At 62.2% G+C, this 27,888-nt stretch overlaps 2 protein-coding genes across 5 annotated transcripts; one reads left to right on the top strand and one right to left on the bottom strand.

Moving 5' to 3' along the window:
* Positions 1-206: 206 nt before the first annotated feature.
* Positions 207-17,046, bottom strand: PRKCG (protein kinase C gamma). 4 transcript variants are annotated; one of them, XM_075015993.1, is made up of 18 exons: positions 16,928-17,046; positions 16,149-16,180; positions 13,140-13,222; positions 11,687-11,798; positions 11,419-11,550; positions 10,007-10,163; positions 9,425-9,559; positions 8,878-8,965; positions 8,466-8,495; positions 7,611-7,748; positions 6,771-6,944; positions 6,275-6,366; positions 5,687-5,749; positions 5,325-5,463; positions 2,792-2,872; positions 2,547-2,654; positions 2,274-2,414; positions 207-1,871 (listed from the first exon to the last, which is right to left on the bottom strand). In XM_075015993.1, the coding sequence occupies exons 4-18, from the start codon at positions 11,697-11,699 to the stop codon at positions 1,689-1,691; spliced, it is 1,674 nt and encodes a 557-aa protein (XP_074872094.1). In that variant the 5' UTR covers positions 11,700-11,798; positions 13,140-13,222; positions 16,149-16,180; positions 16,928-17,046; the 3' UTR covers positions 207-1,688. The 4 variants fall into 4 exon arrangements, with proteins under 4 accessions (XP_074872094.1, XP_074872095.1, XP_074872093.1 ...); XM_075015994.1 differs by lacking the exon at positions 16,928-17,046 and adding an exon at positions 16,742-16,748; XM_075015992.1 differs by lacking the exons at positions 11,419-11,550; positions 16,149-16,180; positions 16,928-17,046 and having other exon boundaries at positions 13,140-13,210.
* An 838-nt stretch (positions 17,047-17,884) lies between these two features.
* Positions 17,885-24,202, top strand: LOC142024229 (beta-2-glycoprotein 1-like). Its single transcript, XM_075016030.1, has 8 exons — positions 17,885-18,007; positions 18,587-18,742; positions 19,165-19,350; positions 21,384-21,495; positions 21,602-21,678; positions 22,085-22,264; positions 22,812-23,021; positions 23,313-24,202. Exons 1-8 carry the CDS (start codon positions 17,932-17,934, stop codon positions 23,375-23,377), a joined length of 1,062 nt encoding a protein of 353 aa, XP_074872131.1. The 5' UTR covers positions 17,885-17,931; the 3' UTR covers positions 23,378-24,202.
* Positions 24,203-27,888: the final 3,686 nt, after the last annotated feature.

Genomic DNA, 27,888 nt, shown 5'->3' with positions numbered 1-27,888 from the left:
GGATCAGCAGTGCCTTGAGGGGGTGACCTCAGGCAGGGGTGAAGGGGGCCCCCAGCTGGCTGGGGAGCCCAAAGATGGGAGATACAGAAACAGGAAGCCCACACCCCTGGGGCCAGCTCCCCCAGCTGGAACCCAGGAGTCCTGGCTCCAACACCCCCCCCCAACCACCAGGCCCCACTGCCCCCCTCTCCCCCCTGAGCCAGCTAGAACACGCAGGAGTCTCATCCCCTCCCTCCAGCCACTGCTGCCCACTTCCCTCGCAACAGGACGGGCCAGAAAGGAGCCAGAGCCACTCCAGGTTGGATAAATACCTTTTATACTGAACTGCAGAGTGGAGTCTGGCTCCGTATATCCGGATGCAAAGATGGGTGCGCATGGGGGGCAGGAGGGGGCTGCCCAAGGGATGGAAGACTCAGGCCAGGCCTGGGACTGAAGATGGTGGGGGGGGGGGCCAGGAGCAGAAACTCCCCCCCACCGTGTGGGGTCATCTCATATCAAGACACCTCCCCCTCACTTGGCATTCTAGCAGCCTGCAGGAAGGGCTGGGAGCCAGGATGCCTGGGTTCTCCCCCAGCTCGGGGAGGGGAGGAGCCCCAGCTTACAGCCTGCTGCCTACAGCTGTAACCACCACACCGCCCTGCCCTCCCCGAGCAAGGGAGAGAATCCAGGACTCCATCTCCCAGCCCCTCTTCCCCTAACCACCAGACCTCACTGCCCTCCCCAAGCCAGGGAGAGGACCTAGGAGTCCTGGCTCCCAGTCCCTGCCCCACACTAACTCCTGATCCTGGAAAAAGGACCCAGGAGTCCGGCTGGTTCTCACACCTCTCTTCAGCTTGGCCAGATGACCCGCGCCTGTGGCTGGGAAAGGGGGCGTCTCCTCCAGCCCCAGGCGTGTCTGAGATTCGGAGCCCCAGCGGGCCCCGGCAGAGGGAGGGAGCAGTACAGCTGAAATAGAGGTAGGTATATGCACTCCATGCACCAGAGAAGGGGCTCGGTATATTGGGGGGGGGGGGGGGCACATTAAGCAGAGACAGAGGATAAGCCGCAATTGTCCTCTGACTTTCTAGCTCCTCCCGCCCCTGGGGTTATGCACAGGACCAAAGCTATCGCAGGCAGGCAGTCTGGGGGCCGGGTGGCGGGCGCTCTCTCAGGCAGGCAGGGCTGGCCCCAGTGCTCCAGGGGGTGCTGTGCTGTGCTGCAGGGGGGGATGCGGTAGGGGGTGCTTGCCGCTGGCCATCAGCACCTTGTGGAAGCCGGCCTGCGGTTGGGTGTGACTTTTGCTTCCTCTCCCAGAATTTTTTGCAGATTCGCTGAGTAGCCATTAAAACAGGCCCGGCCAGGGGCCCCAGACCCACAGCGTCCCCAACACAGAGGACACTGCATTCAGCACTGGGCAGGGAGGTCAACCCAGACCCCAGCATCCCACCCCAGAGGACGCTACATTCAGCACTGGGCAGAGGGGTCCCCCTACGACCAGCCCCACCCCGGAGGAGGTCACATGCAAGCCCTGAGCAGGAAGGTTCCTATACAAGCACCCCCATGCCACACCCCAGAGGAGGTCGCATTTTGGTGTGCACAACATGGGGGGGTGGGACCAGGCCGGGGGTGGTAATGGGGAAGGGGCAGCCAAGTTACAGACATGTCAGGCCGTGGAGGAGCAGGGAAGCTGCAGGGGAGGGCGGGGTGTGTCAGACCAGGGAGATGGGGGAGGTGGGGGGGCGCAGCGAGGGGTGTACGAAGTCGGTGTTGATGTAGGTGAAGCCCTGGAATTCGCTCTGGTCCAGCCCCGCCAGAACCAGCTGGTCCGGGGGGGTCAGCGTGGGCATGGCCCGCGTGAAAAACTTGTCAAAATTCTCCCCGCTGCGCCCGCACTGGGGGAGACGGACGGACCCGGACGCGGACAGACAAACAGAGACAGCCGAGGGAGGGAGAAAAGAGAAAGAAGAGCTGGGTTAGTTCCCTGGGGCTCGACCCCTGCCCCCCTGGTTCCCTCCTGCCCCCCCCCCAGGTCAGGCCCTGATGTGTCCCCCCAGCCCCCAAGACCCCTCCCTGTGGTCAGCTCAAAGAGGAAAGCTGCTTCCACAGGATCTCCCAACCACATGAGGAGCCACACAATCTATCGGGGCCTCCTGCTCTGCCCAGGTCCCAGCCTCCTCTGGGGGAATTTGCGGGGGGCAGATGGGGTTAGCAGGATGTGAAGACGGCTGCGTCGTCAGGTGGGCAGGAAAAGGGCAGGGGATGAAGGGGGCTGGATGACGGGGGGGGGCACTCACCGGGCGGGGGGTGAAGGGCGGGGGGATCTCCAGGCGCTCCAGCTGCTCCCAGTCCAGCCAGCAGAAGAAGGCATGGTCCCGGATGTCCTGCTCCCCCGAGGGCCCCGAACCCAGGCGTTTCAGGGGGTGCTTGGTCAGGAACTGGGGGCCAGGGGGGAGACAGCAACATCAGCCTCATGGAGCCCCCAGGCCGGGTGATCTGCCCCCCCTCCCCTGGCCACACCCCAGCCAGCCCCCCCCCCCCCGAGAAGTGGGGTTCGGGGGGTCACTCACCCCTTTGCAGATGGAGACAGCCTCGCGGGACAGCGACTTCGGGTAGGACACCGTGTGCTCCATGATGGCCTGAAACAGCTCGTCCTCATCCTCCCCGTCGAAGGGGGGCTGGGGGCACAGCAAGGGGGATCAGCGCCCGCAATATCCACTCCCCTCCTCAGGGCGCTGGGGCCAGGCTGCAACCCCGCCCCCTGCTCCTCCATGTGGGGTCAGGGGTTGCCCCGACCAGTCCCCTGCCCACTTACCTGCCCCGCCAGCATCTCATACAGCAGCACCCCGAAGGACCACCAGTCCACCGACTTCCCGTAGGGCTGGTAGGCAATTATCTAGGGCACCGAACAAAAGGAGGGCCTGTTAAGCAGGACCCCACCCCATCACAGCCCCCCCTCCATGTGAGGGGGGAGTCACCTTGCGACACCCCTCACACAAGCTGCAAGCAACATCCTCGAACACCCCCCCCCCCAGGAAGGGAGATTTAAAAAGGTGCACTTCCCCTTTAAGAGTATCCCCCCCCCACTCCCCTCCAGCAGAGCAATTTGGGATTTGGGAGGGGGAGGGGGATCTGCAGTGGGGGTGGTGCTATAGCACAAGGGGCAGGGCCAACTTTGCTACAGCCACTCCCATTGGTTAATCCCTCCCTAGCTCCCAAACCTAGCAAGTAAGGTGAGGGGGAAAAAGCAGCTTTTTCCAGGAAACTACCCCCAGCAGACACCCCCTGTGACACTCTGTAACCCCGAGGATGCCCTGTTCCCAGCATTCCCCCCATACGTGGTTAGTCCTGGAACACAGCACCCCTTGTGCCGCAGCCTGTAAAACCTCAGCACCGTCCCTGTGAAAACAGAGGTACCCCCGCTGCGTAGGAGCTACTGGACTGCAGGGCCTAATTGCTCCGGAGCCATGCGGTCGTCCCAGCTGACCCCCACCCGCCCGGCTCTCCAAGACACAGGCACACTGGTTACCTGGTCAATCCCACAGTCAACAGACGTGGGCAAGAGGGAACTGAACACCACTGCAAGGCACACGAAGGAGCCTGTGCTCTTTGCAACTACCTAACCCCATGCTCTAGCCGGGACTTCTCCAGCAGAGTCCACACGTCAGACAGGAGAACGCACCACACGCCAGTTACCCTCCTCCTCACCCGATAGCTCTGCTCCCAGCGCCCATGAAGGACGCTGACCTACGGGCAGGGGGTTGCCCTGGAAGGCTCTGCAGTTAGCACGGGCTGCAGAAAGCTTTTGGGAGGGAGAAACCCCCATTGCCGGGTCTCTTCGTTACAAAAACGAGCAGCCCTGGAGCACCTCCAGGTGCGTCGAGGCAGCAAAGTTATTTTAGAGTCGCAGCCGCTCTTCCGAAATAACTTGGAAAGCGTCTGCGCAGTGGAAGGACCCTTTCGAAACAGCAGACGGCTTCTCCGGCACGTGGTAAATCTCACTGCGAGGAACAGCGCCTGCTCCGAAACAGATCGTTTGGAATAGGGGCGATTTCAAAACCAGCCCTTGGGCATCCAAGGGCTCTAATCCAAACCAGGCTCCATGGGGGCAGGGTGCTCTGTTGTGAAACAGCTGAGCCCCATTGCGATACGCATTTTGGCCGTGTCTGCGCTTATTAAAAGCTTGGAAACGGCCAGGCTAATGGCCAACTGGAAGAATACTAATGAGGTGTTGACATGCATATTCAGCGCCTCATTAGCATGCCTCCAGCCGCAGCACTTTGTGGTTTGCTTGGCCGTGGCTCATCTACACGAGGATCCTTCTCGAAAGGACCCCGCATGTTTCAAAATCCCCTTGTTCCTATCAGCTGACCCCCGTGTAGATGAGCCGCGGGCGAGCGAACCGCAAAGTGCCGTGGCCAGCGGCATGCTAATGAGGCACTGAATATGCATGTCAGTGCCTCATTAGTATTCTTCAATTTCACCATTAGCCTGGCCATTTTGAAGTTTTTAATAACTTTTCATTTTTGCTCCAAAGCTGATGAAGTGGGTCTGACCCATGAACGCTCATTACCTAATAAAAGTGTTAGTCTTTAAGGTGCCACAGGACTGCTCGTGGGTGTTTTGTTTTGCTTTGTTTTGTTTTTTTTGTGAAGCCACAAAACTAACACCACTACCCCCTGAGACCATCTTCTTTTGCTTGCTAACATGTAGGAATTAGCCTGCGGTTTTATCTGTTGCTTCTGTTGTAACCGATTCTGACTTTTATGTCTGAAATGCATTTAATCACTTGCCATCGGTCTTCCTTTGGCCACTGAACAGGTTTCATTCTTGTGCCAAAACCAGGGGTTTTGGTCAAAGGGCTGGGGAGAGCTGTCCTCAGGTGAGCAGCGCCTGGTGCGTGTCCGTTACCCGGACCGATTTCTGAGCATGCTGGACAGCGACAGACACACATTTCTGGGGTGCAAGGCAGGAACTGGGGAACTGGCGGGGGTCACCCTGGGGGTATTTCCTGTGCGGCTGGCTGAGTAGCCGTGCAAGTCAGCTGGGTGTGACGCCACTTCTCGATGCTGTGTGGGGGCAGAGCCCGGAGAAGGAGCTGCCCTCTGGCCAAGCAGCATGTAAGGCACTGGGGTGTGGAGAAAGAAAGGGACCCAGCAGATTGTCACACCCATTCACTCAAGTGAGGCTCTGGGAACCAGGAGCCAGAACTCCTGGGTTCTTTTCCTGGCACTGGGAGAGGAGTGGGGGCTAGTGGTTAGGGCAGGGGGTTTGGAGCCAGGACTCCTGGGTTCTCTCCCTAATCCTGACAGGGGCGTGTGGGCTAGTGGCTAGAGCAGGGGTGCTACCTCCGGGGCGATGTAGTCAGGAGTCCCGCAGAAGGTCCGGGTGGTTGCTCCAGGGAAGATGTTCTCTTTGCACATCCCAAAATCGGTGATCTTGATGTGGCCTTCAGCATCCAACATCACGTTGTCCAGCTTGAGATCCCTGCGGGGAGCGACGGGGCTGGGCTCTCACCTCCAGGGGGTGCCAGTTCCCATCCCGCCCCAGCGCAGGATGTGCTGGCTCAGGCAGGCAGGGAATGGGGCACAAGGGCCCGTCCCCTCTAGGGTGTGCTGGGACTGGTTGGCCTGGGCACGGGGGACAGGTGCTGGAACCAGGGGCCGTTCCCATGGCATACGGAGTTACCGTTGGGTTCAGTTCTGCTCACCGATAGATGATGCCCTTGTTGTGCAGGAAGAAGAGACCGGTGGCGATCTCAGCGGCGTAGAACCTGTTTGCCAGGTGGGTGGGGAGCCAGGAGGGAAAGGGGGAGGAGCCAAGAGGAAGAAAGGGGAGGAGCCATGGACAGAACAACGCAAAGGTGACTTGGAGAGTCAGTTCATTGCCTTCAGTGCCCTGCCAACCTCTTTACTGCTCTATGTCCGCAGAGCATCTCAGGGCCCCCCTCACCTGGCACTGGGATACAAGGGCCTCGAGAGAGTCGTGGGGGGGATAGGTAGCCAGGGGCCCTTACCTGAGCCAGGGCCCTTCTCGAGTGGGCAGCAGGGGCAGGTTATATGAGAACCTTCTCCCCAGCACTGAGATGCAGCCAGCTCTGGGGAGGGGAGCGGAGGGCTGGGCATACAGGGTCCGAGCACTGAGATGCAGCCAGCTCTGGGGAGGGGAGCGGAGGGCTGGGCATACAGGGTCCGAGCGCTGAGATGCAGCCAGCTCTGGGGTGGGGTACAGGGGCTGGGCATACAGGGGCCCCTTGCCTGGCGCGGAGATGCAGCCCCTCTGGGGCAGGCGCACGTACATGGCGTGGGGCTCCTTGAACTTCCCAACCTGCTGGATGTGGTACATGAGGTCTCCGCCGTTGACATACTCCATCACGAAGTAGAGCCGGTCCTGAAGAGGGGGTGAGACAGGCCACGGGGGGACGGGGGGACAGGGGGGTGAGACAGGCCCATACGCCCCCCCTTTGCCATCCCACACGGATCCCCAGGATCAGCCCCACAGGGCCCCCTCTTGGATCCTACCCTCTTCCCTGCCCCACAGCCCTGCCCCATACCCACCCCACACTGACCACCAGGATCAGCCCCACGGGACCCCCTCCTGGATCCTACCCCCCAGGATCAATCCCATGCCCCCCTCATACACACCCCCTCCCTTCCCCCCTGGAATCAGCCCCATGGCCTCACCCCATATCCACCTCAGTGACCCCAGGATCAACCCCACACGTCCGCCAGGTGTGTCCACCCCCGCCCTGCCCCCAGGCCGGCCCCTCCCCCTCCCCCGCGGCAGGGGGGTACCGTGGTCTGGAAGGTGGAGTGCAGCTGGGTGAGGAAGTGGGGCCGGTCGCTCAGCGCCAGGACCCGCTTCTCCACCATGGTACATTCCACGTCGTCGTCCTGGATGATCACATCCTTCTTCAGGATCTTGATGGCGTAAAGCTCGTCTGTGCCTCGCCGCTCGGCCAGCATCACCTGTGGGGAGCAGCCCTCAGCCAGCCCAGCCCTGCCCTGGGGCTGGGTATGAGCCGGCATCCCCCTGGGGGGGGACAGGCCCTGCCCCATTCCCTGCCCCCTCAAGCTAACCAGGTCCTGCTCTGGAGCTGGGTACAAGCCGGCATCCCCCTGTGGGGGGACAGGCCCTGCAATGGGACTAGGTGGGAGCTGGGACCTCCTAGAGGGCACAGGCCCCCACCCCATTCCCTGCTCCCCCGGAGCCAGCCCATCCCTGCACTGGGGCTGGGTATGAGCTGGTGCCCCCTGGAGGGGACAGGCTGTTCCCCATTCCCTGCCCCCCCGAGCTAGCCAGGCCCTGCAATGCGGCCAGGTGGGAGCTGGAACCCCTTAGAGGGGATGCCCCCCCCCCACCTCAGATCCAGCTAGTCCCAGCCCTGGAGTTCAAAGGGAGCCAGAGCCCCCCCAGAGGCGACTGCCCCACTGTCTCTCCGCCCAGGCCCCCGAGGAACACTTTCGGATCAGATTTGGGGCCAGGCAGGGAGAATGCAGCCCCCAGAGTGACCACCTGGACCTCCTGCAGGAGAACCACCTAGACCACCCCACTGGGAGCACCCCCCAGCCAACCCCTACCCCCACCCCACTCCCAGAGGCGGGGAGCGAACCCAGTCGTCCAGATGCCCGCACCTTCCCGAAGCTGCCCTTCCCCAGCACCATGAGGAAGTTGAAGTCGGAGATGTGGGAGCGGCTGGAACCGAAGAAGCTGATGTGCTTGGAGTCCGTGGGGCTGGGGGTGGGCGAGGGGCCCGGGCCGTGGCGCACCTTCTGTGGAGGGGCAGAGATGGGGGGTGAGCAGTTAGCCCCAGCCTTGTGGGGGAGGGGGGCAGTGACCAGGGCAAGGGGAGGTGGGAGGGGTGGAGCCGAGGGGGCAATGGGGCAGGGCAGGAGGCAGTTTTGGCAGGACAGTCAGCGAATGGGATGCACAGTAGCAGCTTAGGCAGCTGTTGGGGCAGGTTGGGGGTGGGGGTCACAGCCCAAAGGGAGCTCCTGCCCCACATCTGCACCCCATCCCCACTCCAACCCCACCTCCCCAGCCCCGAAGGGTGCAGCAGGTGAGGCTGAGAAATCTGGTTGGGGAGGGGGATTCACTGCCCCTCCCCCCAGTCACCCCAACTCCACCCACCCGTCACTGACTCCTCCCCCAACAGCAAGCCCCGCCCCCGGGACCTCACTGGGGTTTCCAAGCCACAGAAGTTGATTGAAGAGACATTGGGGGTCACGGGAGGACTGAGGCCAGAGGAGAGCACCCAGGAGTCCTGGCTCCCAGCCTCTCCCCCCACTCTAACCCCTAGACCCCACTCTCCTGCCAGAGGCAGAACCCAGGAGTCCTGCGCCCCCATACGCCCCCCACCCCTCACCCCATTGGAGTCCATTTCCTGCTCTTTGCTGCCCTCTGCTGGAGAGTGGGGGAACAGCTGCCCGGGGCCACCTCCCCCCCCCCCCCGACCCCAGCACAGAGGGGGCCAGAGCTCCCCACGTTACCTGGTACAGCTCCAGGGGGTAGTTACAGGCCTACGAGAGAGGGTGAGGGTCAGCGACCGAACGCCCCCTTTCCCCAGCCCAGCAGCCCCACACCGCTGGGGCAGGGTGGGGACTGGACTGGGCATCTGACCCAGGGCACCGGGGTTCACGTCCCGGCTCCCCTGTCGTCTGGGGCTGGGGTTATGCCACAGCCGAAAGACGGGTCCCTGTGGCAGCGCACCCCACGGTTCAGCCCTCTCCGCCCCGCAGCAGAGCGCCCCCTTGCGCCACACTAGGCCCACGCTCGCAGCCCTAGGGCAGAGCACCCCTGCAGCACACTGTGGGCGGGGGTCTCAGTCTGCCACCCATCACGCAACCGCTGCCAGTGGGGTGTGAACAGGAGAGCTCGGGGGGGGGAGGCCCAAGGGGTTACCTCAAATTTCTGCAGGAGCCCACAATTTTCAGCATCAGCCACGGGGACATTGTAATACTCCCCCTCCTCCTGGTTGAGTAACTTGTACCTGAGACAGGGACAGACAGGCACAACACCAGGCGGGGGGAGGGCAGGAGCAGCAGAAACGGCGAGAAAGGCGGAAGGCGTGCAAAGTGTAAAACGTACAAAGGCGGAGGCAAAGAAAAGGCGAAAGCGTGCAAAGAAAGGAATCGTGCAAACGGAAAAGTGCGTATGTGCAAACCACGTGCAAAGAAAGGCAGAGAAAGAGAAGCGTGCAAAGCCGAGGGGCGCCCGTGCGAAGACCCCAGGAGACACGAGCGCCGAGGGGAAGCCAGCGGAGAGACGAGAGAGGTGCGAGACACACACGGGGCCGTGGCAGCACCAAGGCAGCCGGGCACAGCCCACGAGCGCAGACAAATACCCAAACAGACAGAACGGTGGAGAGAGAGAGCAAGAGTGAGCCGTGGGTCTGGCTTCCCCCCACCCTGGGGGTCCCTCCGGCGCAGCCCCCCCCCACCCCCCTTACCATCCATCCACGTGTCCCTTGAGCAGCTCCGACACGCCAAAGGACATGGCGCCCATGAAATCATTGCGCGAGGTGCGGTCCCAGTCCCACACCTCCACGGACAGGCGCCGCTCCATGTCTCCCGGCCTCAGCGTGCTGTGGGGCGGGCGGGAGGTTCACCCTCTGGGCACAGGTGGATAAAAGCCCTACTACTGCTGCTGCCACAGGAGGGGAGCTGCAGGATCCTGGTTTATTGGGGGGAAAGGATCATGGCCGCGGGAGGGGGGAAAACCAGGAGCAGACCACACCACACTGGCGGGGGGGGTGGGTTCAGGATCCTGGTTTATTTGGGGTGGGGGGGAGGGATCGTGGCCACAGGAGGGGGGAAAACCAGGAGCGGACCACACCACACTGGGGGGCGCTGCAGGATCCTGGTTTATTGGGAGGGAGGGATCATGGCCACGGGAGGGGGGCTATGGTCCCCCCAGACCCAGGAGAGGTACTGGGGAGGGTACCTGTGAGGTGAGACAGGACTCAGCAGGGAGGTGCGGTTGCCTGTCCCCAGGGCCCAGGCCTGGCAACCCCCCCACCCAGCGCACTCACAAGAGGAAGGTTTCGTTCCACACGGGGTTCAGGGTGGATTTCACAGTTCGGGTTTTCTGCTTGCTCACGTTCTTGGGGTCCGGGATGAGCTTCAGCTTGACATAGGGGTCCGACAGCCCGTTCGGATCCATGGGGATGAGGTTCCGGGCCTCACCCACTGGGGAAGAGACCAGAGATCAGTCCCCAGGACTGCAGGCACTCAGCACTGAAGGGGTTAACTCTGCTCCCCACAACACAGTGCCTGGGCTGAGCTGCTGGGGGACACCAGGACACCTGGGTTCGATTCCCAGACGGGCGGCAGTCGAGTCCAGTGGTTAGTATGGAATGGACAAAGAGCCAGGACTCCTGGGTTCCATGCACAGGTCTGGGAGGGGACAAGGGTCTAGCGGTTAGAGCAGGGGGCACAGTTCTGGGAGGGGAATGGGGTCTAGTGGTTAGAGCAGGAAGCTGGTAGCCAGGACTCCTGGGTTCTATGCCTGGCACTGGGATGGGTGTGAGGTTTAGTGGTTACAGCAGCCAGGACTCCTGGGTTCTCTCCCTACTTCTGACTCAGCTGTGTGGAGCACAGACCTCAGTGTAACTGCTGTGGTACCTCTCCCTGCCCAGTCCCCGCCACACGCCACAGCCCACGGGGGCACAGGCTCAGGGCCGCAGGCGGGGTGGAGCCCCTGCTCTGTAACGAGGCCGGGTAGGTTTCTTCCCACCTCCCACCCACTCCGGCTGGGCAAGCGAGAACGCGAGGGGAGAAGCCTGAGCTGCCGAGCTGGGAACAGAACCCCAGGCCGGGCTCCCACCTACCCCAACCACTACACACCACAGCCAGGTAGAGAACCCAGGCGTCCCGGCTCCCAGAGCCAGGCTGAGACCAACCTGCCCCCAGCAGCACAGCCCCCCTAGCGCCGCCTTGGGGCCAGCAGCACCCCCCAAGAGTGGCGCCCATTAAGCCCTCCCAGCTCCCCACTGCTCAGTAAAATCAGTCACCACTAGGCAGCAACCTTGGCCACTGAAGCAGGTGTCGAGAGGGGCCTGGATGCAGTGGGGAGAGATGGACAGAGAGAGGGGCACAGAGAGGTGGGGGATGGACGGACAGATGGACAGGCGAATGCATGGAGGGACAGAGGCAGGGAGGAGGGTGGATGGATTGAGGAGGACAAATGGGACAAACAGCCATGGCTGGGTAGTGAGACAGATGTGAGAAGTCAGAGACAGACAGAAGCCAGGAGGAGGGGGCGGGGGGAAGACAGACAGACGCTGGTGGGGGGGGGGGTCGGAGAGACAGACAGACACACACCAGGGGGTGGGACAGACAGACAGACGCCGGGGGGTGGGGGTCAGAGAGACAGACAGACGGGGGCACCGGCCCTGCACCACCGGGGCGAGGGCCCACACTCCAGCGCTGCCCCCGGCCGCACCGAAGACACGGATCTCGTCCGCGCCGAGCGTCTCGATCTGCAGCTGCAGGCGGCCACGCCGCTCGGTGTGATCCACGCCGCACAGGCTGGGCACGCTCTGCACACAGCGTTTGTGCACGTTCATCTCGCAGCCTGCGGGGGGGGAAGAACGTCAGCTCGCCCCAGGCAGCCCTCACTCACCCCGCCCAGCCCTGTGCCGCCCCCCACCCCACCCCTCGCTCCCAGCTCTCCCCTGCCCTCACCCCCGTGCCTGGCCCACGCCACTCACAGGAGCATTTCATGCCCTGGTGCACCAGCCCGTAGAGCAGGGAGCCACAGTGGTCGCAGAACGTCGGGCTGCTGTAGCTGTGGATCTTGAACTTGTGCTTGTTTCGGGGGTCCTGGGGGTGGGGGCAGTGGACAGATCAGAGGCCCCCCACCCTGGGGTGCCAGGTCAGGGTGTGTGCAGGCACTGGGGGCGAGCCTCCACCAGGGACAGGCAAAGGTGGCCACACGGCCCAGCAGGGGAAGCGGGAGGTAGAACAGTCTCACCCCAGGGCACGTGGAGGTGCGTGCAAGGAATGGGGCGGGCAGAAGTGTGTGCAAGTGACCTTGCACGGGGCATGCACGAGTGAGCGTTCAGCAGGCATGGGAGCGCAGGTGTGCTTGTGAGCTTGCACGGAAGGCATGCATTGGTATGCATGTCAAGGTAGCTGCAAAAGGGAGCTGGAATGGGATGTGCGCAGGCTGGAGCATGCACAAGTATGAGGGAGCATGCCTGAGTGTGCACAACAGCTCACAGTGGCATATGCACAAGTGTCTAAGTGTGCACACTGAAGCACAAACCATTTCTGCATGCAAGTGTGCACTTGTGCCACAGCATGCATGAATGTGCAAGGGGATAAACCTGACCTTGCACAAGAAATTGCACAAGTGTGTATCCAAACGTGACCTATTTACAGGGAGTGGGTATGTATGTGCAAAAGTGTGCACAGGTGTGTCTAAGCACGTATGTGTGAGCTTGCACAAGGGAACACAGGAGCACATCTGCACGTGCAAATATGAGCATCCTCCGAGGGGGTCCAAGTGTACAGGTACATGCCAGGGGTACGAGCATAAACTTGCAAAGCGACTTGCACGAGCGCACGCACACACGCAGAGGTGAGCTGGTAGAGGCTGAGTGTGCAAGGGGCCAGGAGCACTTGTAGAGGACCATGCAGGGTTGCCCAAAGGAGAGCGGAGTAGGGCAGGCTGGTAGGTGTGCAAGGGGTGGGAACACAACTGTTCACAAGGCTGCGTGTTTTGAAGTGTGCAAAGGGTATTGTGAACGGGGAGAAGGGATGTTAAGCACATTTACACCACCCCCCGCTCCTCCTCTTCCCCCTCCCCCTCCCCCACCCCCCACGCCCCCCCGGTTCCAGGCCAAGGACAGGCAAATCTGGGCCACATCCGTGTCTCCAACCCCCGCTCAGGCAGTAAAAATAGCAGGTGAAATTGGGACACTCACCTGGGGGGGGTGGGGAGACAGCAGGCAGACCCCCGCCCCAGCGTATTTCCTCCAAAGCCAAGGAGAGAACCCAGGAGTCCTGGTTGCTCCCCGCTCTACCCACTACACCCCACTGCCCTCCCTGAGCCAAGGACAGAACCCAGGAGTCCTGGCTCCCAACCCCCCCACTGGACCCCCCTGCCCTCCCAGCGTCAGGGGTGGGGAGAACCCTGGCACCCCCGCAGCCATCACTCACATCTGTCTGGGGTCCCTTCCCGGCTCCAGGGCACTCGAAGGTGACAAATTCATGGCACCGCTTGTGCACCACGAAGCTGCAGACTGCGGAGGGGGAGGGGTAAACAGAGCCATTAGCAGAGCACGCCCAGGGCAGGGCCTGTGACCCCCTCCCACCTCGACTCGGGCCCCCGCCCCAGGGGCAGCGCAGGGCGATCCGGGAGCCAAGTCTTCAGCCAGGCCCTGGACTCCAGCACACAACCCTGGGACAGCCAGCACCCAGCTGGGGCCTTGGGAGACAGGCTGGGGTGGGGGGGAGAGGGGCTGACGGACAGCTTGGGGGATGGGTCAGGGAAGCTCCGAGGGGAACTGGGGGCACAGGTCGGGGGAAGGGGTAGGGAAATTGGGGGTGGATCAGGAAGGCACAGGGGTGACTTGGGATGGAACCGGGGGACAGGTTGGGGGTGACTTGGGGGGCAGGCAGGGGGGCACAGAGGACAGCTGGGGGGGCTGTTTCGCTCCCCCTCCCCCAACCATCTTAAGGCTCCAAGGAGCGAGACGGAGATTTGGAAGCCGGGTCTCCATGGAAACAGGCAGGAGCAGAACCAGACATGCCAGGAGCTGGGGGGGCGGCAGATTGGACCGGGGGGGGGGGGGGGGGCAAGAAGGCAGCTTGACTCCCCCGCGCACCCTCAGGGCTGGCCTCCCCCCCATGCCACATAGCCCGTCTCCCTGCTCCCCCCACTAGACCCCACTCCCCTCCCAGAGCCAGAGAGCAAGCCCAGGAGTCCTGGCTTCCAGGCTCCGTCAACCTCTCCGCTGTGGGTGGGTGTGGTAAGGGCCCCCAGGGATCTTGGCTGGGGCGCAGGGAATTCATTACCGGGGGAGGGGGATGGACTAAATAATCCCCCCCCGGGAACTGCCTGATGGTTCCCATGGCAACAGCTCCCCCACACCGCCTCCCCCTGGACAGCTGCACTGAGACGTGAAGGGAGGTGGGGCAGGAGTCTGGGAACCTGCTGTATCCCACCCCTGCCACCAGCTGCCCCGGTGCTTTCTGATTCCCGAGGGGCTCCCCCCAGCCAGGGTCTGTGTAGAGCCACACTCAATAGGGGTAGCCCAGGGCAAAGCATGACCACCACTGGTTTTCCCTCCCCACAGACCTGCGCAGATGCGTCTCCATCAGGGCCCCTCCCCCCAAGCCACCTTATCCCTACGAACCTCCTGCACCCCCAGCCTGCCTTGAGTAAACACCCCCACCGCCACATGCTCACCCAGCCACCACATTGGTGCACCAACCCAAAGAAGCTGCGTGCACACTGCTCACTCTCAGGCGAATACACACAAGTGCACATGCCCACACCACACACTTGTGCAAATGCAGGCACTAGGCACTTGTGCAAAAGCATGCACGTGTGTGCATGCACACTCACTTGCAAACTCTGGCACCTGTACTCATGCACACCCTTGTAGGCCCGGCCTGCACTTTTGGGCGAATACATACGCTCGGGGAGCTGCACACTTGTGTGTTCAGCCACCAACCCCACAGATCGGTGCCCACCAGCTCTACCTCACTGCACCAGCACACACGTGCAAATGCCAACATCTAACCAGTTGCACCAACTGTCTCCAAACTGCACTTCCCCCCCCACCAGTGTGTAAACACACCCTCCACCTAGTCGCCAGCCACACGCTTGTGCAGGAGTGGCCGTGTCACTCCCCCCCACATGCCATCTGGGTGCATGCACACCTATCCACACACCCTGACGCACTCATGTGCAGCCCTGGCAGCTGCCCTTGCTCACATGGCTGCTGCAGCCTCCCCCTCACTCACCTTGCCTGGCCCCCGGCCTCTCACGCCCCTCCCCCGACACACATGGAAATTCTCCCCCTCAAAACACCCCCATCCCATCCCATCCCATCCCATCCACTAGCCCCTGCTGCAGCCTCCCCTTAGGACACAGATCCCACCCACAAGCCACTGGGGCACACGCTGCCAGGTGGGGGGGCAGAGTCCCCTCAAAGCTCTGACCCCCAGTTCACCCATCTGCCCCTACCTCTCGCCCACCCACCCACCCCATAGCTGCCACTCCCCCAAGTCATTACCCCCATCATGCACAGACAGCCCCCCGCCCTTTGCACACCCTTTTGGGAGGATGAAAGAAATCCTCCCACCCCACACTGCACCCCCAGTTCTAAAAGGGTGTCATAAGGAGGAGGGAGAAAACTTGTTCTTCTTGGCCTCTGAGGCTAGAGCAAGAAGCAATGGGCTTAAACGGCAGCAAGGGAGGTTTAGGTTGGACATTAGGAAAAAGTTCCTAACTGTCAGGGTGGTCAAACAGTGGAATAAATCGCCAAGGGAGGTTGTGGAATCTCCATCGCTGGAGATATTTAAGAGCAGGTTAGAGAGATGTCTATCAGGGATGGTTTAGACAGTACTTGGTCCTGCCATCGGGGCAGGGGGCTGGACTCGATGGCCTCTCGAGGTCCCTTCCAGTCCTAGTCTTCTATGATTCTGTCCCCTACCCAGCTGTCTAGCTAATCCCACAGACCTCCTACCCTCCATGTGCCCCACTTGACTCCCCCAGATCCTCCACTCCAGCCCCCACAAACACACTTCCACTCCCTCTCCCTGCCCCAGGCAAGGATCCCTGCTCCCCGCCACCCCTGCTCTAACCAGTAGACTCCCCAGTCCCCTCCCAAAGCCAGGGATGGAGGCCAGGAGTCTTGGCTCCCTGTTGCCAGAGAAGGGAAAAGAAGACAGCACTGGGGGCTTTGGAAAAGCAGGAACAGAGACTTTTCCACGGGCTCTGGGCTGGGAACAAGAAGGTTCTGGCCCTGTCATGCAACTGCATCTGGGGGCGGAACGGAAACTGGTTATAGTGGGTCGGGGGCCCCTTGTCCAGCACCAGGAGACCGTGGAAGGCGTGGAGCTGGCTAGACCATCACCAGTGGGCAGAAGAGAAGACCCCAGACTGACAGTGGGGGTGACTGTTTCCCCCCAAAGAGGGGTCTCCGTGGAGGCTCTTACCTAGGCACTGCAGTCCCTGCTTTCCAATGCCCCTGCAAACGAGAGAGAAACACCAAGTTACTGGGGGGAGAGACCGTCACGAGTTGCCCATATGCAGCTCATCCTAATGCCTGGTGGCTGCTGTGCCACAAAGCCGGGGGGTGGGGAGCCAGGACTCCTGGGTTCCATCCTTGGTTCTGGGAGGGGCGTGGGGTCAAGCGATTAGAGCTGGGGGACCAGAGGCCAGGACGCCTGGGTCCTGCCCCCAGCTCTGCACCAATGAGTCCCTCCAGATATGCTAAGACTGAAGAAGGAGCATTGGCAGAGCTGGGGGAGTGGGGGATAGCAGGGCTGGGGGCTGGGAGGGAGGGGATGGGGAGGAGGGGGGAGGGTGAGTGTATTCCCCCCCCGCCGCCTTTTTCTTCTGGCCTCACCTGAGCGTCCCCTGCCTGACCCTGGGACCTGGGGGGGCGGGGCAGCATCTAGGAATGTCAGTCACTGGGGCAGGGGGCAGAGTGGGGGGCTCGGGGGGTCTCTCACCCGATGAAGTCGGTGCAGTGGGTGCAAAGGTGGGCGGGGGGGGTTCTAGGGGGGCTCGGGGGCGGGTCTCTCACCAGATGAAGTCGGTGCAGAGGTGGGAGGGGGGGTTCTAGGGGGGCTCGGGGGCGGGTCTCTCACCAGATGAAGTCGGTGCAGAGGTGGGCGGGGGGGTTCTAGGGGGGCTCGGGGGGGCTCTCACCAGATGAAGTCGGTGCAGAGGTGGGCGGGGGGGTTCTAGGGGGGCTCGGGGGGGCTCTCACCAGATGAAGTCGGTGCAGTGGCTGCAGAACGTGGGCTGCTTGAAGAACCGCGCCGTGAATTTGTGGCTCTTGACCTCGTGGATCACCTTCTGGCGCAGCGCCCCCTTGCGGCAGAAGAGCGGCTTGGCCACGCACTCCAGCTCGGTGGGCGAGGTGAGCAGCGCCATGGCCCACCTGGGCAGCGATCCCGGCCGGGGCAGGAGGGAGAGGCGGGGCGGGGGGATGGAAGATGCAGGGGGCGGAGGAGGGCGGCTGGTGGGGGGATGCCGGGGAAGGGGGGGTGCAGGGGGGATGCAAGAAGGGGGCTGCAAGGGGCAGAGGAGGGGGCTGATGGGGGGTGCAGGGGTGGCTGCAGGGAGGGGGGTGCAGGAGAGGGGCCGATGAGCGGTGCAGGGAGGGGGGATGCCGGGGGCGGAGCGGAGGCGCTGATGGGGGGTGCCGGGTGCAGGCACGGGGGTGCCGGGGGTGCAGAGCAGAGGGGCCGGAGGAGGCCGGGGCCGGGAGCTGGAGCGGCGGGGTCCGGCCGCCGGGGGAGCCGGGAGGGAAGCGGCCGGCGGCTCGGGCCGTGTGCTGGCTGTGGGGGAGAGCGGCTGGGGGGGGCGGGTCTCTGACGGCTCCGGGGGGAGGAGTCGGCCTTAAAGGGAGGGGGGGGGAATTCCCCGAGGGGGGCCTGAAGGATCCCCCCCAAATATGGATCCCCACAGTCCCGGAGCCCTAATTCCCCGATTCCGGGTCCCTCACATCCACCCAAATCAGGAGCCCCCTGTCCCAGCTCTGGGAGGCTCGGAGGTTGGGGTGAAGGGGGCTGGGAGCCAGGACTCCTCGGTTCTCTGCAGTGACGTGGGGCTGTTTTGCTCCCGGGTGCCTGGCCTGGAGGTCAGAGTCCCAGGGCAGAGGCTTTGCCCAGGCCTAGCCGGGTTAATAGATAACCTGGCCAGGGGGTACATATACCCTGGCCCGGGGCTCTGGGCAACACAGGGACGTTGCCGGCCTCCCCACCCGCCATGCCCCACGGTGCCCCCCTCATCCTGCTGCTGCTGCTGCTGCTGCTGCTGCCCTGGGGAAGCCACTGCACCACAGGTGAGGGGCAGGGGACCCCCCCTTAACCCCCCTCCAGGGCTCCCCATCTCTTCCCCCTACACCCATCCCCCACCTGCCAGTGTCCTTCCTTCCCCCACTCCCAGCTCAATCCCCGCATAAGCCATCTACCCCACCCCATCCCCAGGCCTGCCCCCTTTATTAGGGCACCCCCACCGCAGGCTCTCTGCCTCCACCCTTCCTCCAAGGGTCCTTCCACTCCCTTCTCTATCCCCAGGGCAGGGGGTACAGACTGGGGGGATTGCGTACCCCCAAGTCAGGGCTAGAGACTGGAGGGGGGATCCTGCCCCCACCCCTCCCATAGAATGGGTTGATTAGGGGGCTCTGGTCTGCCCACCTTTGTCCCATATCATTTTGTTCTGTTGGGTGTGGTCAGACAGATGGATAGAGTCCAGGGCCAGGTGGACAGACAGACAGGTGCCTGCAGGGATGGACACCCCCATGCTCCCCAGCCTGTACACAGGGGAGTTCTCTGCCCCCTAGGACTTCCTTCCCTCCTTCGTGCCTCAGTTTCCCCAGTTGTCCAAACTACTCTTACAGCTCTCCTGCACGTCCCCCCAGGTGCAGAGGGGCCCAGTCCCTGCCCCATCCGCAGGGAGGAGCCAGTGGAGAGAGCGGGACAGACCTGCCAGAGGAGCTGCCGGCAGGACCAGGATTGCTCAGGCCAAAGGCAGTGCCTGTGTGATGGGAGCTGTGGGCTGAGCTGCGTGACACCCAGTAGGTGCTGGGCACTGCGCCCTGCAAGTTCCCAACCCTAACTTGGCGATGAACCCCCAACCTGCCAGACCTAGGGAGAGAACCCAGGAGTCCTGGCTCCCAGCCTGGCTGCTCTAACCACTAGCCCCAGTCCCCTCCCAGAGCCGTGGAGAGAACCCCGGAGTCCTGACTCCCAGCCCCCCTGCTCTAACCACTAGCCCCTAGTCCCCTCCCAGAGCCATGGAGAGAACACAGGAGTCCTGGCTCCCAGCCCCCCTGCTCTAACCACTAGCCCCTAGTCCCCTCCTAGAGTCAGGGAAAGTGCAGGAGTCCTGGTTCCCAGGCTCCCGCTCTCACTGTTAGAACCCACTCCCCTCCCAGAGCCGGGGAGAGAACCCAGGCATCCTGCCTGCCTTCCTTCCAACTGTCTTTATCCTTCCCAGACCGGAGCTGTCCATGGCCCGTGCAGGTTGAGAATGCCGAGACGCACTTGACCCAGGTGTCTCACAGCTTCGGGGCCCTCATGGAGGTGACCTGCCATCCGGGCTTCAGCATGTCCAAAGGGCAGAGATCGGAGCTGAGCCGGTGCCAAGGGGACAGGAAGTGGAGCTGGACGGAACCCTGTGAATGTAAGGGACAGGAGGGTCACCACCCGTCACCATATGAGATCTTCGCCATCATCCACCCCACAATACAGTGGCGGGACTCCAGCCCTACCATGGTCATCAAAGCCCTGCCTCCACCCACCAGGCAACAGCCACACCAACACCATCTCATTGCTTGTACCAACACCATCCCCGGCACAATACCATCACACAACAGCTGCCCAACAACACCCCCACCGCAACACCGTCACCTAATTCCGCCCCCAACACCTGTCACAACACCAGCCCTGCCCCAACACCATCACACAACAGCCATCCCAACACCGTCATCCATCTCAACACCATCCCATACCCAACACATCACACACAGCCGCCTTAGTACCATCACCTAACTCTTGCCCCAACACCCTCATCCAACATCCAACCCAGCACAGTGACCCTGTTCCCAACACCCCTTCTACCTCAACACCATCACACAACAGCCTCCCAATGCCATCACCCTGCCCCACAGCCCTTACCCTGCCCCAGCCCTGCCACCTCGCCCCCAACAACCCCTGCAGCCTTCCCCAGTTTCTGCCCTGCAACATCAGCTGCCAAAGCTGTCACACAAAAACCAGGATCCCGGTTTCTTTACAAATGGCCAATAACTGGGGTCCTGGCTTCCAGCTTCCCTGGCACTCAAACCGCTAGGGCCCACTCCCCTCCCAGAGAACCCAGGCGTCCGGGCACCCAGCCGCTCGTGCTGGCAGTTGCCAAGGGCAGGCAGCTCTGTAGGTGATGTGCTGAGCAGGATGGTCCTGGGGCTGCTTGAAGGGTAACAGGTCCCCTGGCAAGCAGAGACCTAGATACAGCGACAGAGCAGCTATCCTGGTCCTGCGTCCGCCCTCGGCCTGCCCCAGGGGACTATGTTCTGGGCCAGATGAAAATTGTCTCGTGGTCCTGCAAGACACCTGGGGAATCAGCCATGGGGTTTGTGGTGCACTGAGGGGGGGGCTGGGAGCCAGGACTCCTGGGTTCTATCCCCGCGGTTGGCAGCTAGAGCTGGAGGAGGGGGCGAAAGTCTTGTCAGGCCCCTGGGCAGAGGCAGGGGACACAGCTCCAGTCCCAGATGCTGTCCCTGGCCAGTCAGAACCAGAGCCACTGTGTAACCCCTGAACCCCCAAACTGGGGGCTGGCTCTACACCTTGACCTTGCCATTCTGAGGTAATCTCTGACCCCCAGCTCCAGGTGTGGGGGGGGTCCAAAGTCTTCTTTATTCCCCCCTTGAAACTCCCCCCATAGGAGTTCTAGGGGGGTTGGGGGGGGCTCGCCAGATGAAGTCAGTGCGGTGGCTGAAGAACATGGAGTTGGGGTGCTCACCAGATGAAGTGGGGGGTACTGGGAAGGGAGAGACACAGATGGAGTCTATTGTGAGGGAAAAGGAGCCCTGCCCTGGTGTGGCAGAAGCCAGGGGTCTGGCAGGAGCAGCCGGGAGGGCTGTTTCCCTCCCTGCTAGCCTGGGAATTACAGCCTGGGGCGTTAGGGTTTGGAGAAGGGGAGGTGTGGCTAGACAGGGGGAGAAGCCAAATAGGAAAAGGGGTGGGGCCTGCAGGGGGGAGGGGAGACAACTGGGAGAGAGGGGGAGGAGCTTACATAGAGAAGGCGGGGCCAAGCGGGACTGGGGTGGGTCTTACAATGGAAAGGGAGGTGGCAAATAAGGGAAGGGCGGGGCTTAGTGGGACAAGGAGGAGCCCCACAGGGACAGAGCCGACTGGGAAACAGAGGAAAGGGGCGAGGGGAGGGGCCTAGTGAGAGAAGGAGGGGCAGCTGGGAAAGGGGAGGGGCCTGGTGAGAGGGGGCGGGTCCTATTGGAAGAGGGCAGGTCAAGCTCCGTCTCTTAAAGAGAGACCATTCTGCCCGGGGCAGGTGTCAAAGGGGAAGGAATCTGGAAACCGTCCCACGGGCTGGGGCCTTTAATGCTCTTTGGGGCACTAAGGGTTAAGGGGGGGGAGGGGAGGCGCTTGGCTGCCTGGCGGGGTGATCCCCCTCCATTTGCTCTCCTCCCCTCTTTGTCCCAGGGGACCTGAGCCCCTCGTCCTTCTGCCGCCCCCCACCAGAGATTGACAATGGCTCCCGCAGCGGCCCCCCCTACAGGCCAGGCAGGGAGGTGCAGTACAAGTGCAAGCGCGGGTGAGCCCCTCCCCTTCCCCCCGCTGTGCGGGGGGCCCCCCAGCCCCACCCTGCAGCCCCTGGGACAGCCCGGCCCGATCTCCAGCCTCCCCTCTCGCCCCACCAGGTACCGACTGGAAGGCTCAGCCACCCTCCGCTGCCAGGACAACCAGGAGTGGTCTGGGCCCACCCCCACCTGCCACCGTAAGTAGGGGGCGGGGGGGTCCCTGTTTCTCTCCCTCCCTGTCTGCCCCGCAGGCTGTGCTCTGCCCAAAGGGCACCTGGGCCCCAGTACCAGGCCAGGCCCCTGCCACCTGGGAGGGAACGTGGGGGCCAGGGCCACGGGCTTGGAAGGAGGCCCGGGGGGTTGGGGGTGCCTGAGAGAGAGATCACCCAGCTGCCACCCGCTGCTGAGACCCCGGCCCTTGATCCTCCTCTGCTGCTTCACCCCCCGCATGCCTGTACCCCCGAGAGCCCCTCCCTGCACCCCGTAGCCCTGCAGCCCCATCCATGCTGTATTACCTCCATCCCCCACACCCCTTTGTCCTTGTCCCCCCCCCCCCACCGTCACTCTGCCCTGGGGCCGGCCATGACCCCTCTCTCCCACCAGCCGTGTTCTGCCCGCCCCCCGGGGACATCGCGGAGGGCTACCTGGTGGCCGTGAAGAAAGCTCAGTATCGGGCTGGGGAGCTGGTCTATTATCTCTGCAAGCGGAACTACCTGCTGGATGGCACCAACAGGGTCACCTGCCAGGACAACGGTACCTGGTCGCCCCAGCCCTTCTGCAGAGGTAACCCTGGTCTGCCACGACCCCCAGCCTGAGCCAAGGACTCATCCACCCCAGCACCCCCTCTCTGGCCCTTGCCCTGGACCAGCCCCATGGGCCCATCTACCCTGGCATCCCACCTCCTCCCTGCCCCCAAACCAGCCCCATGGGCCCATCTACCTCGGCATCCCGCCTCCTCCCTGCCCCCAAACCAGCCCCATGGGCCCATCTACCCCGGCATCCCGCCTCCTCCCTGCCCCCAAACCAGCCCCATGGGCCCATCTACCTCGGCATCCCGCCTCCTCCCTGCCCCCAAACCAGCCCCATGGGCCCATCTACCTCGGCATCCCGCCTCCTCCCTGCCCCCAAACCAGCTCCATGGGCCCATCTACCTCGGCATCTGGCCTCCTCCCTGCCCCAAACCAGCCCCATGGGCCCATCTACACCGGCATCGCACCTCCTCCCTGCCCCCAAACCAGCTCCATGGGCCCATCTACCTCGGCATCTGGCCTCCTCCCTTTCCCCCGCTCAGCCTACAGGCCCATCACCCTGGCATCGCGTCTCCCTGCAGCTCGCTGTGCGGTGCTGGCCCAGCGGAGCCGGGTGCTCTACCAGGGCCGCAAGCTGTGGGTGACAGAGATCCCAGAGGGGCTGGTCCAGCACGGAGAGAACGTGACTTTCTACTGCCGGCAACAGAACCAGACCCAGAGGCAAAGCTGCAGCTACCCGACCCCTGAGCGTTGCTTGGATGGCGTGCTGCCCCTGCCGGCCTGCTACGAGGGTGAGGGGCAGGGTCCGGGGGGGAGGGAGCCACAGGGGAGGGGCAAAACAAGAGCTTTGGAGGGGCCCGGGGTGGCAGAGCCGGGAGAGAGCCTGGGGGCACTATGGGGAGCAGGGAAGCAGGAGGGGTGGGTAGAGAGCCTGGGGGGGTATGTTCATCCGACATGGGGAGCCTGGGGGGGAGAGGGGAGCCCTGGGGGGGCAAGGAGGAGGTGGAAGGGAGCCCTGGGGGGTGCTGGGGCCATTCCTAAGGGAAAGATTGAGGTTCTGGACTCCTCCTGTCTCGTTTCAGAGCCCACCTGGTTGCAGTACATGTTCTTCCCCAAGAGGGTGGTGTCAGAGATCCGCCCCTGCTGAGCTCCCCACAGCTCCCCACCACCACCACCACCACCACCACCACCCTCGCACAGCCAGACCAGCAGGGCCACCAGCACCCATTGGACAAAGCTCCTCGTGTGAGGGGCCCCCAGCGTGTAAAGCCTGATCGTGCAAAGGATCAGTTGTGTGAGGTCGAAGGTCCCGTTATTCAGAGAAAGTCTTGTCGTGCGAGGTCCCATCATGCAAATTTCCTGTCGTGCGAGGGCTCCCATCGTGCAAGATCTTGGCGTGCAAGGACCCCGTCATGCGAGGTCCCATCATGCAAAGTTCCCATTGTGTGAGGGCTCATCGTGTGAGGTCTTGGCGTGCAAAGGCCCATTGTGCAAGATCCCATCATGCAAAGTTCTCATCATGCCAGGACTCCTCATGGGAAGACCTGGCGTGCAGGGGCCCACCGTGCAAAGATCCCATTAGTACAGTGGTCCTGTTGTGGGAGGTGTGGAAGAGGGGTGGGCAGTGATAGGGGATTTTCCTGCCACTTTTGGTCCATTCCAGTGGGCAGGGGTGACTGGTCCTCGCTTTAGAGCCCATCTCTGACCCCAGAAGAAAACTGGGGCATCCGTTCCTGGAGGGAGGTGGAAAACCCAGACAACTCCATTCCAGCTGGCAGTAAAATCCAGTGCTAGGTTTTCCTCCCTGCTTCACTATAGGGCCCATTTGGCCAGCCGTGGGGCGCGGGTTGGTGGGGGGAGGAGGGGAATGATCCACTCGAGTCCATTCCACCTGGATTGGAGGTGAGTGCCGGGTTTTCTCCCCAAGCCCTCAGGGAAATCCCGGGATGGAGTTTCATTCCTGGAGTGGACTTCGAGCCCACCTCTGAGGGGGCAAAGAGGGGGTGGGTCTCTGCCCTCTGGAGAGGGAAGCGGGTGGGGGGGTGCTATAAATTCCCTTGTATTTATTGGGTGTGAGGTTGCCAATTTTGCTAGAGAAATAAAGTGAGATGCCAAAATCTCTCCCACAATGCTCTGGGGCCCAGCCTAGACTTAGTGGGGCACCCCACTAAGAGACGATATTGGGGTTTGCCAGAGGAACTGCTCGCTGTGGGATTGTCTCAGAGCCAGCCAGGGAATGCCCCACTTAGAGTGCCCCTGTGGGAACTCCCCCAGCAGGATAATGTGACGGGTCACCTGTGGAACTCCCTGCTACAGGATAAATAAGGGGGTCACCTGGAGAACTCCTCACTGTGGTATATCCAGGGTTCACCAGGGAGTGTTCTCTGATATTAGGAATCCCCCTCATAATTTTTATTCTCAGGGCCTCTCCCAGGAGGTGGGGTCAGCCAGGATCTCTGAACTACAGGATCATGTCTCTCTGCTGCAGCTAATATCAGCATTTCCCCAGGGGCCCCATGGGATAATATTGGGCTTTGCTCTGCACTGCCCTTTCTGGGCTCATCCAGGGACCTCTTTTCCCCCCACAGCTTCTGCCCAGGGCTTGAGGGTGGCGCTGGGGCTCACACACCTCTTCTCCCTAGCGGGTGGCTTCCTGGAATCGGCCCTGGGCAGCTTCCAAGGCAGGCTAGCGGGGAACAAAAGGCCAAAGACCTGGTGATTTGTGCACAAACAGAGCTGGGGCCGGGAGGTGAAGGACTCCGGGGCAGGGGGCAAGGATGGGGGTGTCAGGCTGACCATCCCCATCCCACCCCAGACAACAGCAGCTGGTCCCCCAGCCACATGGGTGGCCACACCGGCTGTGAAGCCTGGAAGGGGTCTCCGTTGGCTTGGAGAAGTGACTGACATGGGCCCAGGGCAGGGAACCCCCTGAGCCCAAGGGAAGGGGTCCTGCTCCCCCCTGTGCATCAGGTGGGCAGCTGAAGCAGCCTTTCCTTAGGGGGAGTTAAGTCCCCCCAGCCCATGTGGGGGCATCTTTGGTGTCTTCCCTTGACTTTGACACAGCTGCAACTGAGGGCTATTTGAGAATGGGGTTCCATGGGGCTGATCGGGGGCAAGGAGGCAGGGAGGAGGTGGGATACTGGAGTAGATGGGCCTGTGGCTCCGGCCCAGAGGGGCAGGAAGGGGCAGGCTGGTGCTGTACTGTCGTGTCCCGTGACCCTGAAGGTTAATGATTAGGGGTGGTGGAGAACAGGGGCCTTATCAGAAGTCCAGGGAGCAGCTGGTGGGGAGGATTGCCCAATCCTGGGGGTGGGAGAGAGAGAACAAACAGCCGGGCCCTATCAGCTCTAGAGGGGCTCCCCCTCCGCCACAGGGGTGGAACAGGGAAGCCCAGGGTGGGCATGTCGTACTGCACGTGGGGAAACTGAGGCACCGAACGGGGCAGGGACATAACCAGTATCATACAGTAGTAAAATGCAAGAGCTGGGGATAGAACTAAGGGGTCTTCGCGCCCATCCCGCCCCCTAACCACTAGCCCCCACGCCCTTCCCACAACCCAGGAGAGAGCCCAGGAGTCCTGGCTGCCAGCCTCCCTGCTCTAACCACCAGCCCCCACACCCTCCCCCGCCAACCCCACAGCCGGGGGGCGGGGCTGGCCGCGGCCTGTGCTTCCTCATCGCAGCCGGCAGGTGTCGCGGCGGCCCAGAGTTTCAGCCGCATCCTGCAGCGCGCGGGGCGAGGCGCCTGGACGCCGCGGGGATGGGCTCAGCGGCCGGTACGTGCAGGGGGAGGGAGGCGGACGCGGGGAGGGGGATGGATGGAGGAGCGTGGTGTAAGGGTGGGGATGAATGAAGGGGTATGGGAGGGGGAGTGGCTTGCAGGGGGCGGGGGTAGGTGGAGGTGGGGATGAATGGGGTGGGGATGAATGAATGAAGGGGTAGGGGAGTGGAGGATGGATGGAGGGGAAGGGAGGATAGAGGTGTGGAGGGATGGATGGAGGAGGCAGGGCTGGGGTGGGGGGGGTTGGATGATGCCCCAGTGCATGCTGGGCCAGGGCAGAGTGGGGCAGTCTCCCGGCTGTGGGGCTGCCTGAGTGGGTCCTGTCCAGCTCTGCTCCCCAGCAGCCCTTGGGCAGGTGCAAGGCCCGTCAGAGACTAGCTGGGCACTGACTCACCAGCTTAGCTCCTGTGTTTCCCCACCTCCCCAACCACGCCCATAAACCTCCCTTCCTGGGAACAGACTGATTCATCCAGGCTAAGGTCAGTGTGCGGCGAGGGTGGAGGCCTGGGAGCCTGGATACCCATAGTCTTCCCTTGGTTCTGGGAGGAGGGTGAGGGCTGGTGGTTAGAGCAGGGCTAGGGCTGGGACACAGGACTCCTGGGTTCTTCCGTTGGCTCTGGAAGAGGGGGGTAAGCGGGTAGAGCAGAGGCGGGGCTGGGAGCCAGGATGCCTGAGTTCTGTGTCTGGTTTTGAGAGAAGAGTGAGGGCTAGTGGTTAGAGTGGGGGTGGTGGGGCAAGGCTGAGAGCCAGGACTCCTGAGTTCTCTCCTTGGATCTGAGAGACTCTTGGGCTGACAGCCAGGTTCCTGCGTCCAGGTGAGAATCCCGCCACACCCCCCAGCACATGCTCACAGCCGAGCAGGGCTTCACCGCCTTTGTCAGCACAAGCAGTCAAGCCAGAGCCGCTCCAGACCACACCAAGGGGCGGCAAAACCACCAGGCTCGCTTGGCCCAGCACCTGCTCACATCCACGTGTGCCTGTCCTAGGAGTCTGGGCCAAAGCCCTGACCCTCAGGGGGCGCAGTAAGTACATCATGGCCTGGACACCATTTGCCGGGGTTAGCCCCCAGTGGGCCACCAGACACACCTTTCATTTGCACAGGTACAGCTGCGTGCAGTTCTCATTGGCTGCGGTTTGCTGTTCCTGGCCAATAGGAACTGCTGGGAGAGATGGCCCAATCCATGCACAGGTGAATGAAGCATCGGGTGCCCATGAGAGGCTAACCCTGACAAACTGCATCCAGGCTGCAGGCCTCTTGCTTCCTGCTCCTGCTCCAGACCACCCCGAGAGGTGTGTGTCTAATCTGCTCTTAAATATCTCCAGTGATGGAGAGTCCCAAACCTCCCCAAGCCATTTACTCCAGGGCTTGACCACCCTGACAGTCAGGAAGTTTATCTGAGCGTCCAATCTAAATGTCCCTTGCTGCTATTTCAGCTCATTGCTTCTTGTCCTATTCTCAGAAGCGAAGAAGAATTTCTCTCCTTCCTCCTTGTAACACCTTTTTAGGTACTTGAAAGCTGTGATCATGTCCTCTCAGCCTCCTCTTTTCCAAAGGAAACACACCCAGTTCTTTCAATCTGCTCTCATCAGTTATATTTTCTAGATTCTGATCATTTTAGTTGCTCTTCTTTGGACCTTCTCCGATTTCTCACACCTCTCCTGAAAAGAGGCACCCAGAATGGGACAGGAACCCCCCAGCTGAGGCCTTATCAGTGCAGAGTAGAGCAAAAGAAAGACTTCTCGTGTCTCGAGTAGTAACAGGAAGGTCGCTGTGTTAATCTGTTTTCTAACAAAACAAACCAGCAGTTGTGCAGCACTTTAAAAACTAACAAAATGATTTATTAGGTGATGATCTTTCATGGAACAGACCCACTTCTT

This window comes from Carettochelys insculpta, chromosome 22 (assembly GCF_033958435.1).
Source record: "Carettochelys insculpta isolate YL-2023 chromosome 22, ASM3395843v1, whole genome shotgun sequence".
Classification (NCBI taxonomy): Eukaryota; Metazoa; Chordata; order Testudines; family Carettochelyidae; genus Carettochelys; species Carettochelys insculpta.
Note: the sequence above shows the minus strand (reverse complement) of the source record. Positions and strands in the feature narration are given on the sequence as shown.

What these genes read in the sequence shown, in the direction of transcription:
- LOC142024229 (XM_075016030.1), top strand. Translation starts at nt 17,932, where the DNA reads ATGCCCCACGGTGCCCCCCTCATCCTGCTGCTGCTGCTGCTGCTGCTG. An exon ending in CTGGACGGAACCCTGTGAAT is followed by an intron (nt 19,351 to 21,383) that starts GTAAGGGACAGG and finishes TCTTTGTCCCAG; the next exon opens with GGGACCTGAGCCCCTCGTCC. An exon ending in CAGTACAAGTGCAAGCGCGG is followed by an intron (nt 21,496 to 21,601) that starts GTGAGCCCCTCC and finishes TCGCCCCACCAG; the next exon opens with GTACCGACTGGAAGGCTCAG.
- PRKCG (XM_075015993.1), bottom strand. An exon ending in GGACGAGATCCGTGTCTTCG is followed by an intron (nt 10,164 to 11,418) that starts GTGCGGCCGGGG and finishes TCTCTTCCCCAG; the next exon opens with TGGGTGAGGCCCGGAACCTC. An exon ending in AAGGGACACGTGGATGGATG is followed by an intron (nt 8,966 to 9,424) that starts GTAAGGGGGGTG and finishes TCCCTGTCTCAG; the next exon opens with GTACAAGTTACTCAACCAGG.